At 43.2% G+C, this 15,714-nt stretch overlaps 2 protein-coding genes and 1 long non-coding RNA gene across 6 annotated transcripts in view; 2 read left to right on the forward strand and 1 right to left on the reverse strand.

The window, feature by feature from the left end:
* LOC110260999 lies at nucleotides 1,949-10,408 on the reverse strand. Of its 4 annotated transcripts, XR_002344679.1 has the most exons (3): nucleotides 10,150-10,380; nucleotides 3,912-4,478; nucleotides 1,949-3,612 (listed from the first exon to the last, which is right to left on the reverse strand). XR_002344679.1 is itself a non-coding variant. In XM_021094500.1 (2 exons), the coding sequence occupies exons 1-2, from the start codon at nucleotides 10,391-10,393 to the stop codon at nucleotides 3,944-3,946; spliced, it is 654 nt and encodes a 217-aa protein (XP_020950159.1). In that variant the 5' UTR covers nucleotides 10,394-10,408; the 3' UTR covers nucleotides 3,619-3,943. The 4 variants fall into 4 exon arrangements, 1 of the variants encoding a protein (XP_020950159.1); XR_002344680.1 differs by lacking the exon at nucleotides 3,912-4,478; XR_002344678.1 differs by having other exon boundaries at nucleotides 1,949-4,478.
* LOC102167899 lies at nucleotides 4,149-7,727 on the forward strand. Its single transcript, XR_298582.3, has 2 exons — nucleotides 4,149-4,205; nucleotides 6,804-7,727. It is a non-coding gene; the product is annotated as an uncharacterized LOC102167899 (long non-coding RNA).
* The window catches only part of LOC100737582 (zinc finger protein 226-like), a 34,475-nt gene continuing 29,276 nt past the window's right edge, over nucleotides 10,516-15,714 (forward strand). The window contains 2 exon segments of the mRNA XM_021097546.1: nucleotides 10,516-10,675; nucleotides 15,162-15,227. Of these exon segments, the coding sequence (XP_020953205.1) occupies nucleotides 15,174-15,227 (54 nt within the window). The 5' untranslated portion in view covers nucleotides 10,516-10,675; nucleotides 15,162-15,173.

Below are 15,714 nucleotides of genomic sequence, written 5' to 3' on the forward strand. Positions count from 1 at the left end.
AATGACTCCGACTGGGAACCATGAGGTTGCGGGTTTGATTCCTGGCCTTGATCGGTGGGTTAAAGATCCGGTGTTGCTGTGAGCTGTGGTGTAGGTCACAGACATGGCTCAGACCTGGCGTTGCTGTAGCTGTGGTGTAGGCCAGTGGCTACAGCTCTGATTAGACCCCTAGCCTGGGAACCTCCATATGCCATAGGAGTGGCCCTAGAAAAGGCAAAAAGACAAAAACAAAACAAAAAACCATTGACTGTTTTGGATTTGTTAGTTTATCTGTTGAACTGTTCTGAGACTTTCTGTATTATTGACCTACTGGCAGCTAGAAGTTCCCTTCAAGAGTCTAACTTAAGATGCCAGTAAATTGTCTAGTGCAATATATTACCAGCTACCATAGCAGCTATGGAGATTTATCTCTTATCAAGGGCTTCCAAATCTTGGGATCTTTAGTATATGTGGTCTGCCAGGATTTGTGACATTGTTTGGCTATGTGTACTCTTATGGAAAGGGCGTGTATCAGTCCATACATGTGGAGACTATAGTTTCAATAGCTGTACGTAATATCAGTTGTTGATAGAGGCCAAGAAGGACATGGGGTTTGTGAAGGGAATATTCACAAATGAAATGTGGTGAAGGTGAAGGAGTGCTAGGAAAAGTAAAGGAGCTGGAGAGTGACCAAAGAAGATGGTGAGTAGTTGTTACGGTTAGCAAGGAACTCCAAGCTACACAATTCATTGTGTAGGTGATTACTCAGGCTGGGGTTCCCAGTAACAAGCCCAGCATTGTTGGAGTTTTATCTTTTGAGTAACATGTTTTGTAACTGTTTTATAGATACTGTCCAGCAAGTGGAGGAAAGTAGACGTGGTATGGTGATGCAATAGTGGAGTGTAAAGGATGGATTGTTGGACAGACAACTGGAGTTGATATGGTTTCGGGTGTCATAGCGGAAAGCAGTCAACATGCCCAGGACTCAACTGTTAATCATGGTAGGAGGTGGAGTGTTAGATCTTTGTGTGCTTAGAAGTGGGGCAACAGTGCATGTTAAGTTGGCTAATACGCAGGGTACTAGCTTGTGCCAGAGGAGCAACACATTAAGAAGGAATAGAATGGGTCAAGCACAAATCTAATCAGCTGGGCATTCCTTGATGCACTGGAGTAGGTAAACAGGCAATGGTAGATCCCTGTGTACTTCATCAGGGCCTGGGTATGTTTAGATAAGAAGGGCCTGCTGATAAGCTTCTTTTAGGAGTTCCCTGGTGACCTACAGGTCAAGGATCCAGCATTGTCACTACTGTGGCCTGGGTCACTGCTGTGGCACAGGTTTGATTCCTGGCCAGGAAACTTCCACATACCAAGGGTGAGACCAAAAAAATAAAGCTTCTTGTAGAGTGAGCTTACATTGTATAGGAGAGGAGAATATGGAGATTGCAGAGACTTCCATAAGGAGAGAATGTGGAAGCTTCAGTTAAGTAATCAACAATAATGTCGGCATTGCCTAGGTCAGGAACAAAGTGTAAGCAAGACTGTATAGATGGAAACTTTGGGGATAAGGCAGAAAGTGAGAAGAAAGGGCAGTTGGGAGAGTTAAAGGGGCTGCAGGAGGAGATGCAAATTGATCAGAAGAGCTGTATGTCAGAGTTCCCACTGCGGTTCAGCAGATTACTGAGTGTCAGCTGCATCGGACACTGTCTCTGTGAGGACATGGGTCCCATCCCTGGCCTCACTCAATGAGTTAAGGATCCAATGTTGTTGCAAGCTGCGGCATAGGTCACAGATGCAGCTCAGATCCAATGGTGCCATGGCTGTGGTGTAGGCTGCAGCTGCAGCTCCATTTCGGCCCCTGGCCCAAGAACTTCTATATGCTCAGGTGTGGCCATAAAAAGAAAAAAATCAACCAAACAAAAAATGAAGAGCTGTATTTTGAGCTTGGAACAGAGGGAAAGTCAGATCATTATTTAATGGGCCCTGGCATGAAATTATGGTAATAGAACATCTTGTAGTGTCAATAACAGGGTTGGAACTGAAGTCAATTGTGCTGAAGTCATCATTTGGGGTACTTTGGGCTCCTGAGCTAAGATATTCATCCCTGTTGCTGTGCTGTCATCTGAGATTGACTTGTGGATAGAGACTTGAGTTGTGGTAGATGATGGAGACTCCTAAGGTGGGGTCTGGGCTAATGCCAAAACCTCAAGGCAAAGTTCTACATTTGAGAACTTACTGCAAGAGTAACTGAAAACCAAGATATGATCTGAGGCACATTTGACTATATGTCATATGTGGCCACATATGCATCACATGTAGACTATAAGTAGCTTTACAGGTACAGTTTTGTCTTCTGTCATTTTTGCCTGTGGTTGTTATTGAGTAAATACTTATGGGGAAGTTGTGAAGTGATTGAATACCCAAACATGTGTAGATGACAGAAGAGTTTGGCATTGAATTGGAGTAGGGTGAGTGAAAGGAAGCCCAAGGAGTTTGGCATTCAGCTGGGCTTCAATGTTCAGCACAAGTAGAGCCAGAATGTGCCACAATGACATACTTGTGCCTTTGATGTGTAGATCTCAGCATGCTGGGGATGCTTGTTTATTATGGTGTGAGTCATAGGTAATATCTGAGATCCTGTAGTGGCTCCCCCTTGCCATAATGGGCTTGAGCTAGAGCTGACATCCTATTTGAGGATGTTTGCACTGGGAATTTAAGATCTGCTTACACTTGTTGGAAGTCCTACACAATTGTAGGTGTGGGACCAGGTACCAAGACATATTTTCTGCAAAAAGAGATGTGCTAGCCAACCCTTAAAACTATCCTTTTGGGGAAGGATAGCAGGTTTGGTAAAGAGTTTTCTTGTAGCATATACAACAGCTTTTTTGGGGGGGGGGGCATGGGTCCTCAATTCTCAATGGATTTCATTCTATCATCTGCCCTAGAACGGGGTGCCTTCTCAGTGGGTTGTCTCATGGCCTTTTCTGGTGACTCTTCCTCTTCTTATAAGGTTAGCAGTTCTATTAGACTAAGGCCCCAATCCAATGATCTCATTTAACCTTAATTACTCCCTTAAAGACCGTACCTCTTTAAAGATCCTACCTCCCTTAAAGATCCTGACCTATTTGTACAGTTACATTGGGGGTCAGGATTTCAACATATGAGAACTTACTGCAAGAGTGGTTAAAGACCAAGGTATGATCTGAGGCACATTTAACTATATGTCTTAGTGGCCACATATGAATCTTGGAGGACTCAATTTGGTCCGTAATAATGTGTGAATAGGAAATAGCCTCAAACAGCCCAATCTCTTTTTTTTTTTAATCATATATAATTCACATAACTTAATATTCACCCTTGTAAGTAATTTTTAGTTTTTTTTTTTTTTGGTTGTGCCCCCCCCGCCAAGTTCCCAGGGCCAGGGATTGAAACCACACCACAGCAGCGACCCAAGCCCCTGCAGTGACTAACGACAGATCCTTAACCCATTACACCATGAGAAAACTGTGTTGTAATACGGTTTTAAACTAAAATGTTTTGACCAACAGTTCTGCTACGTAGATTTCCAATAGTGCAGCTCCCTGAGCCTTCATCTCTTGTGCATTCTTCAGAGAATCTTAAGTTCACCACTGGAGTCTGAAATAAATTTTCCAATAATATATTAACTGGGTTTGTGTTCCAATAGGCACAAAACAAGTAGTGGCTTAAACAACATACAATATATACTTTTAGGGTCGCAGCCGAAGCTCCGAGCTGTGTCTACCACTTACACCACAACTCACAGGCAATGCCCGATCCTTAACCTACGGAGAGATACCAGGAATCAAACCCACATCCTCATGGTTCCTAGTCAGATTCATTAACCACTGAGCCACAAAGGAAACTCTCCTAATATATCAGACTTCCCACTAGCCCCCAGTAGGAAACCATCTTACTGCTCAGGAGCTCCACAATAGAAACTTCGTCCCTAAGGGTATTGTGGGAACTGCAGTCCAACGTCTCCGAAGCGTCTCCAGTACTTCCGGTGGAGAAGGATGGGAACTCGGGCTGTGTTCTCCTCTGGTTTTCTGGGAAATGTAGTCCACAGTTCTGTGGCGACTCTTACACTTCCGTACAGGCGCAGCAGCGACAAGGGAATTCTGGGAAGGATATCCCTATCGTAGCCTGGGGGCGGGGTTTCAGTCACTTCCCTTCCGGGTGGTTTGGTTCTCGCCTTTTCTTTGGCTGTGGTGAGTTGCTTTCGCGTTTTGCGACTCTTCCCAACTTCCCCGGTTAGCGATCTAACCCAGCCATTAATTTTGTGTGGAAGCGCTGCGTCAGAGAGCGATGGCTTGAAGGCTGGGTCGTGGGCAGTGGTTCCTTTGGGCAGAGGCTGAGGGGTGGGAGGATTGTACCTGGCCTTGGACGGTCTCCAGGGCTCTCGCCTTGAGGGCGCACCTTCTTTGTCTCCCTCAGTAGAACACTGGGTGAATGGCTTAATTTTTTCTGTCTCTGATGCTTTCCTGTAAAATTGCAATGACATTACTACTCTTAAAAAAAAAAAAATACTCAGCTGAGTGAATTTGAAGATTTAATTGGCTTTTTACAAAAGTTGATGTGTTGAGCAGCAACCAGTCTACTAGGTAGAAGGGTTATACAAAAAGGAAGACTTCGTTTAGGCAAAGAAATTAAGAAAAGAAAAGATTATTTTTAGGTCAGGCCGTCTTCTTTTTAGGGAGAAGGTTAGGGCTTTATCATGCAGGTTGCCTCTTCTTTGGGGAATAGAGAAGGACTTTGTAACAGATGACCTCATTAATGTCGACCATAAAATAACAACCTTAAGGCTACATTTCTGAGGAAAGAGGAAACTGCAGTTAAGTCTTGATTTGCTGTCGTTGAGGAGAAGAGAGGGCTAATGACTCCATTTGGGGCTTGTTCTTTCTTTTTTAACACTATTTTCCTAATACAGTGGTTTGAGAGTTAAATTAGGTAGTTTAAGTAAAAGTACTGATGGAGAAAACTTTTCACATATTGAGATGTGGGGACAGTCGTTTTGGCTTACACATGGCTGGGCCTGAACTTTGTGTGAGGTAAAGCAGCCTACCTCATGGCCTGTCAAATACACACAGCACATCTGCTTTAACCATTAAGGTAGAAAATATCCCTTTTAAAGATAAGGATAAATAACTCCCTTCCTGTGTAATCTTTTTTAACACTCCCTTGAAGATAAGCTTCCCTTCTCAGATGCTGTGCTCATGCTGTGTTGATGTATTTGTACTAAATCTGTCCCTTTTGAAATCTTGAAGGAATGTTCCTCTGTCATGATCGATATATATTCTTTGTGCTGATATAAGACTGTTCTGAAAATCATGCCTCAACAAAACAGTTCCTCAGAGCTACTGAGAGGCTGCCTCCCAGGCTATAGTCCTCAATCTGGCTCTAATAGAAGTCTTTCCTATTCCTTATTATAAATTGATTATTGGTTCTTTGCACTGACCATCTTAAAACAGTTTTGCCACATGGTACATGGTGGTCTCTTGTTACTCGTACTGTTTCAGTGGGGATGTGCTTTTAGTTCCCTGAAAGCCATGAATCCTAATGAGGTAAAAGCTCTAGCTGCAGTGCCCACTGATGCTTCTCTCTGATCCCCATAGGAAGCTAGGTAGTCCCAGATCCCTTCTAAAGACTTATCCCAAACCATTTCTGTCTAGAAAGGAGAAGGTTGGAGGAGAGTGCAGATATCTTTGATTTCTCAGGGATATAGACATAAGCCTGGTATTTCAGAGCCTTCTTTTCTTCCCCACACCTCTCAAAAGCATGTCTTTTTGCAGCACTGTCACTAAATGGTTATGTGTGAAAATTGTTGATATTTTCCAAACTATTTATGGTGAGTTGAAAACACCACGGCCTAACTTCTGCCAGCTATCATTTTTTTCTTGCCATTTTTTCCTTCATGTTTCTATAATAACTTCTTTTTGAAGAATTTGAGATTACACTAGACATGATATCTCTACATATTTGTGTATATTTTCTAATGTAAAAGGAAAAAATGTTGGATTTCTCCTGTGGCACAGCAGGTCACAGGGGAGCTCCAAACAGGCCACAGACCTGGTGTTGTCACTAGAGCGGCTTGGGTCACTGCTGTGGTATGGGTTTGATCCCTGGCCCAGGAACTTTCACATGCTGTGGGTGTGCCCCCCCCCCCCGCCCCAGAAAAAAAGAAAAAAGAAAATGTTGCCTACTCTTCCTCTTCTGCAGGGACCAAGTCATTAGCCCCTGAAGTTGCCCACTGACTGCATCTAAGGGGGAATTCAGGATGGAGAAAACAGGAAGCATTCTATGCTTTGGAAAAGCAGCCCCTAGATAGTTAAGACACATATCTAAGGAAAACATAAATTAGTTTCACTGATGCTCAGTGGATAGGAGCCTCCTGGACTTCTTGGTCTCTGTAGGCATATAAATCAGATCCCATGGTACGCACCCAAGGGACATAGTGGACATTCTCTGGGTTTATTAAAATCTCATGTTTTCCAACCTGGAAATCTGAAGACACTGGATAAAGTCTTTTTTTTTTTCCCCTTTTCTAGGGCTGCTTCCCGTGGCATATGGAGGTTCCCAGGCTAGGGGTCCAATCGGAGCTGCAGCCGCTGGCCTACACCACAGCCACAGCCGCATCTGCGACCTACATCACAGCTCACAGCAATGCTGGATCCTTAACCCACTGAGCAAGGCCAGGGTTTGAACCTGCAACGTCATGGTTCCCAGTCGGATTCGTCAACCACTGCGCCACTACGGGAACTCCAACGGAGTCTTTACTTGCCCACATTTATGCATTCTTTGTCTCGTAGGAGGCAAGATCTAACACGAGATGGAAACTGTTCCAGAAAAAGAACTACATGAAGAACTTATTGCTGGCAAATCTGGCAACAAATTGCAAGTGACAGCCAGGTTAAGACTCCATGAAAAAAAGTTATCAGTTCCACCCCGACAAGGTGATTTTCCTAACTAGGTTGGAGCAGGCATATCTTGTCACAATTAAGAGGTTTCTCTCTCGAGTATAATTTGCAGTGGTCACTAAGTGTTGATCTACGACTGAAGCCTTTTCCACATTGCTCACGTGTGAATGGCTTCTCTACAGTGCAGGGAATCTCTGATGAGTTTGCAGACATGAACTCTGACGAAATTCATACTTAACATCATTTTCTCCCATGTGACATCTGATGAATGCAGAGTGCTAAACTGTCAAAGAAGTGTTTCCCACACTCCTGACATGTATGAGAATTCTCTCCTGAGTTTAACTGTTGATGAAGATCCAAGTTGGAAAAATCGCTGAAGAACGTTTACACTCATTTCCTTGGAAAGGTTTCTTAGGACTCATACTTCTTCCCTCACACATTACACCAACTCATCCCTATTAAGCGGGAGCTAGCTCATCTACATCCTGTTTGTCCTCATGTGGCCAGAGGGTGGCCAACACCTCAGCTCATCACTTGGGGAGCTGGCAACACTGGGGCAATGGAGCTGACAAACCCTTGCATTTCCACCATGCCGTACTATGTTTCCTTCATGGCCCTGCTCACTGGGCCAAGCTGTAAGGCAGATAACTGGTGCATTGTACTCTATTCCCATGGGATTGATAATCAGTGCATAATAACCCACTCCACCAGCATCTCCTTGGCAAGTTCTATTTATGGACATGTGGCTTGTGATTGGCAGTTGGTTCACTGCCAGTGGCATCTGTCCCAGAAGAATATAAAACTTTGTTCACTGAAGCTTCAGATATAATAGCAAATCTAATATTCATCGGGCATGTGCTAAAATGCTTATTTACTTCATCCAGGAACACACCAGAGGTTTGACAAGTTGGGCTTATTGTTTGTTGCAGTGAGACTACACCCATCAAGGGGAACCATGAGATGTCACAAAAGGGTGTCACAATCTATTCTAGGATTTGGGCTCTGGTCGGGTGTTTTGGGAGAGGGCCTAAGGAAACATGGCTCACTGTAGATTGGATGCTGTCAGAAAGTAGCAATTTGAAGACCTAGTAGCTCAAGTTTTTTATTTTGGGAGAGTAGCTGAGAACAAAGAAATCTTGGAATTCCTGTCATGGCGCAGCGGAAACAAATCCGACTAGGAACCATGAGGTTGCAGGTTCGATCCCTGGCCTGCTCTGTGGGTTAAGGATCTGGCGTTACTGTGAGCTGTGGTGTAGGTCATAGACTTGGCTTGGATCTGACGTTGCTGTGGCTCTGGTGTAGGCTGGTGGCTACAGCTCTGATTCAACTTCTAGCCTGGGAACCTCCATGCCATGGGTGCAGCCCTAAAAAGACAAACAAACAAAACAAAAAAAAACAAAAAAATGAGGAAAATCTCTAAGTGGTAAAGAAGTACCTCTCTTTTAGACAAGAGGGGCATGTTTGGCATTATACAAGTGGCACAGTGACCTTGTTTTTGTCTAAACAAAATTATAAAGGGTCCTTGTTTTGTCTCACTACCGTGGTCTCAGAGAAACTTCTTTGAGGATGATATTCTGATTGATGTCCCAAAGGAGAATAATGTTAGCCTAGTTGTGAGTGTCACACCAGCTTCCTAATGTCAGGGGCAGTTTTGCTTTCAACTCTCAGTTCATTCAGTGAAGCATTATATAGCCAACATTTGGAAAGAGATTTTCAGTGCTGATATTAGAAAATGTCTAGCCTATACTGAGTTTAACATGGGATTTCATTAAAAATGTATATGATGATACATATATGTATGTTTACAGGGAGAAAAAAAACTTACCTTCAAGGGGAAGGAGTCTAGGTGCTCCGCCCCCCCCCATTTTACTTTATGCTATATTTAATTAGCTTTCAGTAACATGTGCTTTTATTTTTTTATTTTTTATTTTTTTGTCTTTTCTCCTTTTCTAGGGCTGCTCCCACAGCATATGGAGGTTCCCAGGCTAGGGGTCCAATCAGAGCTGTAGCTGCCATCCTACGCCAGAGCCACAGCAACACAGCAACACAGGATCTGAGATGCATCTGCAATCTATACCACAGCTCATGGCAACGCTGGATCCTTAACCCACTGAGCAAGGCCAGGGATCGAACCCGCAACCTCATTGTTCCTAGTCAGATTCGTCAACCACTGAGCCACGACAGAAACTCCAACATGTGTTTTTAAATTACTATTGTAATAAAGATACTTTAACCAGAAAATATAAAGGAAAAACTCTTAATACAAAACATCTTCCCTCACCAGTAGACTCCTCACTGCTCTAACATTAAATCATAGGCTTTGGGAGTTCCTGCTGTGCACAGGATTGGCAGTGTTTTGGGATTCCTGGCCCTGGCACAGAAGGTTTAGGATCCATTGTTGCTGTAGCTGCAGTTTTGATTGTAATTGCAGCTTGGATCTGATCCCTGGTTTGGGAACTCCATATGCCACAGGGTGGCCAAAAAAAAAACAACAAAAAAACAAATCATAGGCTTTGGGAGTCAGCCTTGGCATTGGGAGTCCAATGCCAAGATTTTCAGCATTGTTAATGCCGTTAATTAAAGGTAAAGAAGTAGCCTTAGCCATTAATGTACTTTTTTTGTTTTGGTCTTTAGGGCAGAACCCTTGGCATATGGAGGTTCCCAGGCTAGGGGTCCAGTCAGAGCTACAACTTCTGCCTACACCACAGCCACAGCAGCGCAGGATCCAAGACGTGTGAAACCTACACCACAGTTCATGGCAATACCAGATACCTGACCCACTGAGTGAGACCCAGGGATTGTTTCTGCTGCACCGCAGTGGGAATTCCAACAATTTCTTAACTTCTCTGAAATTTAATGTTTTCACCTCCAAAGTAGGTATTGTAATAACCTCAATAAAGGAAAAGCAATTTTCCATAAAACAGGCTCCCACTTTGGCCCTTTCAAGTTGTTTTTCCTGCCAAACCAGTGATACCACAGGGTCTGGAGTTGGGTTAATACCTTCTTCGTTCATTTTTCCACCCAAATCATTCTACCTCGCCTATTCTTTAGCCTTATACTGTCAGATTATACTCAAATTACTCTCCTTTTAATCACCTACCGTCCCCTAGTCATTCCTCAGTTAATTTTTTGAAGGTTTTATCTCCTCACTTCCTCCCCCGCCCCCCCTCCCGTGCCAACAATACTGCTGCCATAATTGGGAGGATTTCTACTTCAAAAAGTCGTGTCTGTGGAATACCTTCGCGGGACGACTCAGGAGCAGACTCTTACTACCACCACGGAAGTCGGGACTGTGGGATTCTTTCCGCCCTGGCATCCTGGGAAGTGGAGGCAAGAAACTTCCTGCGCCCCCAACACGTCTACCTGGAAGGTGAGACTCCCGATGGTTTTCCTTGGTATTCTAGGAAGTGTAGTCCAGATGCTCCGCGTAGTCGCTTGCACTTCCGTGGGCGTGGGTGGGAGGAGGGTGGTGCCTGGTGCATTCTGGGAAGTGTAGTCCAGATCCTCTGCGCACCAATTGCACTTCCGGGGGTCTGATGCATTCTGGGAAGTGTAGTCCAGCCGCTCCGCGAACTCGTAGGCACTTCCGTTCCCCGAGTGTTAGTTTGCTGGTGTTTTCTGTGGGGGCGGTGCGTCAGTTCCGAGTCTAGCTGGCCCTTCTGAACTTCCTGGATGTTTGCTCGGGAGCCGCAAGGACTTGACAACAGATTTAGGGGAAAAGAATCTTTGGCGGAGAGCACAGGTACCCAGGCGCAAGGACAGCGGTGTGTATTCCCTACTCAGAGCCTCTGTGCATTGAGAGTCGTCTCTTTACCCAGATAGGGCACGAACTCTAATTGCGTATCCCCAGGATTGAGAGTTCTCCTGCTCTCAGCTCGCCCAGTCCGCCTCCCTACACTTTTCACGCACCCTTCTGTTTCCTTGCGTTGGGAGTTAATCTCCTGGTGCCTCTTGTTGCTTTTCTTTAAAATATTAGGATATTAGGACTTTCCTGATACAATCGTTTGGGGACTTAAAAGAGATGGTACAAATTGACGTCTTAACTAGTACCTGGCACGTAGTGAATTAACATCTCTTCTTGATGTTAATTTACCCTGGAGCGGTTAGGTCCCCGGGTTAGGGTCAGAGATCCAGCTTCAGTGATTCTTGCCCTTCTGTCTTTGCCTGTGTGATGCTGGATAATCCCGGACCTATTCTGACTTTTTTGGAGGGAAAGGTGAGGATTGCTTCCAGATTGCTTGAAGGGAGGGGAGGCTTTAACTTTAATCAGAGACGGGGACTCGATCGTCGCATTCCACAGCGTTCTTTCTTTCCCCAGCGTGATTTCTCAGAAAGGGCTGCACTGAGGTAGAAGGAGTGACTCCTGGGCTACTGAGAGCAATGCCCGGAGTAAATGAAACTTGACATCCTTTTTTTTTTTCCAATGGTGGGCACATCAATCAGAGGATATATAGAACGTGTAATTGGACATGGGTATTGTTGGTAATTAACTTCAGATTTCTGGCTGCGAAGCAGTGGGTTAAGAATCCGTAGTTGCCGCAGCTGCAATCCCTGGCTCAGAACGAGGGTGCGGCCGTAAAATAAAATTTTAAAAAACTAACTTCGATGATGAGGGCTTTGCACAAGTAAGTATATTATGCCACATCATGGCTCCGTGAAGAAACATTGCATTTTCCCTATTCTGTAAAATGGGATTGAGACCTAGGGAGCTGTACATTATTTGCACATAGTCACCCACCAAGTAGGAGGCCAAGTTGGGGTTGGAATTCAGGCAGCCTGAGTCCAGAGCTTGAGTTCAGAATCTCTTGGATGTAATTCTCCTTAAGCCTTAGGAACTAGGTGGAATCAGGCACCCTAGCTAGGACTTGGTTGTGAGGGACCTTAAAATCTAATCAAATGGGCTTAGACTTTTCAGTGAGTTTTTACAAACTTTATCAACTATTTTGTTTTGCTTGGTTTTCTGGAGTTTTTTGTGGAATTTTTTTTTTTTTTTCATTTTAGGGCTGAGTCCATAGCATATGGAGGTTCCCTACACAGCAACGCAGGATCCTCAACCCACTGAGTGAGGCCAGGGATTGAACCCGCAACCTCATGGATCCTAGTCAGGCTCATTAACTGCTGCCACAAAGGGAACTCTTGTTTTGCTTGTTACAAATGATATTTCTTTTTTTGTCTTTGTTTTGTATTTTTATCTTGTATTTTTTTGGCTGTGGCATTCGGAAATTCCAGGGCCAGGGATTGAATATGCCACAACTGTGGCCTGAGCCACTGCAGTAGCAACACTGGATCCTTAGCCCACTGTGCCACCAAGGGAACTCCCAAATACTTTTTTTTTTTTTTTGTCTTTTTGTCCTTTTTTAGGGCCACACCCACGGCATATGGAGGTTTCCAGGCTAGGGGTCTAGTCAGAGCTGTAGCTGCCGGCCTACACCAGAGCCACAGCAATGCCAGATCTGAGCCGCGACTGTGACCTACACCACAGCTCATGGCAACACAGGATCCTTAACCCACTGAGTTAGGCCAGGGATCAAACCTGCAACCTCATGATTCCCAGTCGGATTCGTTTCTGCTGCGCCACGACGGGAACTCCCTGAATACTTCTTATTCTTGTAGAACTGTATCATTGTGGAATATTCAGGAATTACAGAAACATGAGAGAAAACAGTTTTTTTAATTTACTCATTCATTCAGGGTGCAAAGATAGCAGCTGTGGAGTTCCCATTGTGATTCAGCAGTATTGAACCTGACTAGTATCCATGAGAATTTGCTTTTGATCCCTGGCCTCACTTCGTGGGTTAAGGATCCAGCATTGCTGTGGCTGTGGTATAGGTCGGCAGCTAAAGATCTGATTCCACCCCTCGCCTGGGAACTTCCATATGCCTTGGGTGTGCCCCTAAAATGACCAAAAAATTAAAAAAAATTTTAAGATAGTAGCTGTTAAGTTTCTAATGCATTTCTGTTTAGTGGGGTTTTTTGTATATTTGTTTATAAAAAAACATTTTTTTGTTGTTGCACCCACAGCATATGGAAGTTCCTGGGCCAGGGATGGAATTCAAGCTGCAGCTGTGGCCTGTGCCACAGCTGTGGCAAGTCTGGATCCTTAACCCATTGTGCCACAGCAGGAACTTCTACAAATTTTTATCATACCTTTCTTATTTGTTTTAATTATGGCAATTTCCAAATACTGACAAGAAAGAGTGAACTAATGAACTTCCATCGTGATCATCCTTACTATTTTTGTTATTATTGTTATTCCTATGATTATTTCCTGATTTTAAAAAATGTTTTATTTTTATATAGTTTTAGATCTATAGAAAAGTTGCAAAAATTGTGTAATAGCATAAGGACCTTACCCAAATTTACCGGTTGTTTACATTTTGCCTTTCTGCTCTTTGGCTCCATCAGCCAAATAACACCAGCAATGTACCTGTATTCAGTGACAGCTTATCTTAGCTTTCTGCATGAAGAAAGCCCACATACCATGGGTAATCAGGAGGTGTCTTGATAAGAGGGATTTAAGAAAGGCTGATAATAGGATTTTAGCATCACAATGGTAATTTAGACGTTATACGAAAGAGCAGTGTTCATCTATTAGATATCTATTAAGTTATTACTAATCATAGTTAATAGGCAACACAAGATAATGCCAGATAGCCTATTAGATAACATACTGCTCTATGATTCACAGTCTTGTATTATTCTGTTTGTCATGAAAAGTTTTCATACCCAGTTTTACCCTCAGTTCAAAGGCCAACTCTATGCCTTGCCTTAAGTTCTATATTTTTTTATAAACTTTTTATACATGTTTATCATATTTTTCTCAATGTTGTTCTTTAATGTAGAATGATTCCACAGCCTTTTTTTGTTGTTGTTTTCCATATTTCTGGGGAGTCTAGAGGCAAGTTATTTTGGAGAAAGTCCTTCATTTGAGGTTCATCTGATATACTCCATGTTTAGGTTCATTATGTACTGTTGGCAGGGATTCTGCAGAAGTGGTCAGGTGTCCTGTTCTTGTCACTGCCACATAGTAGGAGCCAGAGGATGTCACTTCGCCCCTGTATTGGAGAACTCAACTTTGTTCACTAGGCTGAAGGGATGGATATCTGTCAGATTTCTCCATTGTAAAGTTACTCTTTTTTTTTTTTTGAAATTAATAAAGCTTTCTTTATGGGGAGTTATATTTATTAGTGGACATTCTACTGTAAAGAGAAGTTTCCCTTCCTCCTCTGCTTATTTATTTGTTTAAATATAAATATTAGTAAGGGCTCAGAACCCATAAATTAGTTTGGATGATTTATTTTATTATTATTATTATTATTATTACTATTATTTACTATTATTACTATTATTACTATTATTATTACTATTATTACTATTATTATTACTATTATTTAGGGCCATACTTGCAGCACATGGAAGTTACCAGGCTACAGCTGCCAACCTGCGCCATAGCCACAACAACCTAGGATCCGAGCTGCGTCTGCAACCTACACCACAGCTCATGGCAACACTGGATCCTTAACCCACTAAGTGGGGTCAGGAATTAAACCTGCATCCTCATGGATACTAGTCAAGTTCATTACCACTGAGCCACAACAGGAACTCCCATATTATTATTATTTTTCAGTGGCCGCACCCATGGCATATGGAAGTTCCCAGGCTACAGATTGAATTCAAGCTGCAGCTTGGGCAACACTGGATCCTTAACCCCCTGTGCCGGGCCAGGGACTGAACCTCCCCCTCTGCAGCAATCTGAGCTGCTGAAATTGGATCATTAACCCATTGAGCCATGGCAGGAACTCCTAGTTTTACTAATTTAAATGACCTGTAGATTAGCAAACGTTTACTTTTACCAGCTTGAGGTATATTGTACATACCATAGAATTCACTCATTTCAGGCACACAAATCAATGATTCTTAGTAACTTTGCTAAAGTAATTTTTAGTACTATCCCCATAATTCAGCTCGGAACATTTTCATTTTCCTACCCGGATTCCTCAGAGACCCAGGCTACCACTAACCTACTTTCTGTCTCCATAGATTTGCCTATTCTGGACATTTCATATAAATGGAATCATGCGCTATGTAGGCTTTTGTTTGTCTACTTTTGCTTTCCACAGTGTTTGCATGGTTCACCCATGTTGTAACATAATCAGTATTTCATTCATTTTCATTGCTGCATAATATTCCATTGTGTGGAGAAGCTAGTTTGTCTGTTCACACTTTGGCCAACATTTCGGTTGTTTCCAGTTTTAGGTTACTATGAATAATGCTGCTGTGAGCATTCTGTGCACATTCACAAGAACGTCTGTGTGGGTGAGTGGTGTTCCTAGCCACTCTTTCCTGTCTTTCTTCCGCCTTCCCATACACTCTGCCAGGCACAGTTCTGATCTCCCAGGATCTATGTAACTCAGGACTGTGCCCATCCCCAGACGGAGGAGGAAAAATGACCTCGGTCAAGGTGAGTAGGGCCCGCCTTTCCCGATTTTGAACTTCCATCTCATGGCTAAGATTGTTGCATGTTCTTCTTTGCGAGACTCAAGCAGAACAGGCATGGGAGGGCCCATCTGCTCCTGGTTCTTTTTTTGTCCCTTTTGAGTTTTCTTTGCATTTGTTTTTAGTTTTTATTTTATTGTAGTGTTATTTATTTTATGAAGTAGAAAAATTACTAAAAATGAACAGCTCTGCCACTTTACTACTTCTCTGCAGACAAATTGTCTGTTTTCATTTTCTCTTCTCTTTTCCTCACATTCATAACTTATTCATGGTATCCAGCTAATTTAATTAATTAATTATTCATTTA

This window comes from Sus scrofa, chromosome 6, assembly GCF_000003025.6.
Source record: "Sus scrofa isolate TJ Tabasco breed Duroc chromosome 6, Sscrofa11.1, whole genome shotgun sequence".
NCBI classification, from domain to species: Eukaryota; Metazoa; Chordata; class Mammalia; order Artiodactyla; family Suidae; genus Sus; species Sus scrofa.

Bases quoted from the DNA above. Each gene is read 5' to 3' on its own strand.
- LOC110260999 (XM_021094500.1), bottom strand. From the start codon at position 10,393: ATGCACCAGGCACCACCCTCCTCCCACCCACGCCCACGGAAGTGCAAG. The intron at 4,479-10,274 runs GTAGACGTGTTG...GCAATTTTACAG, and splicing joins TCGGGAGTCTCACCTTCCAG to GAAAGCATCAGAGACAGAAA.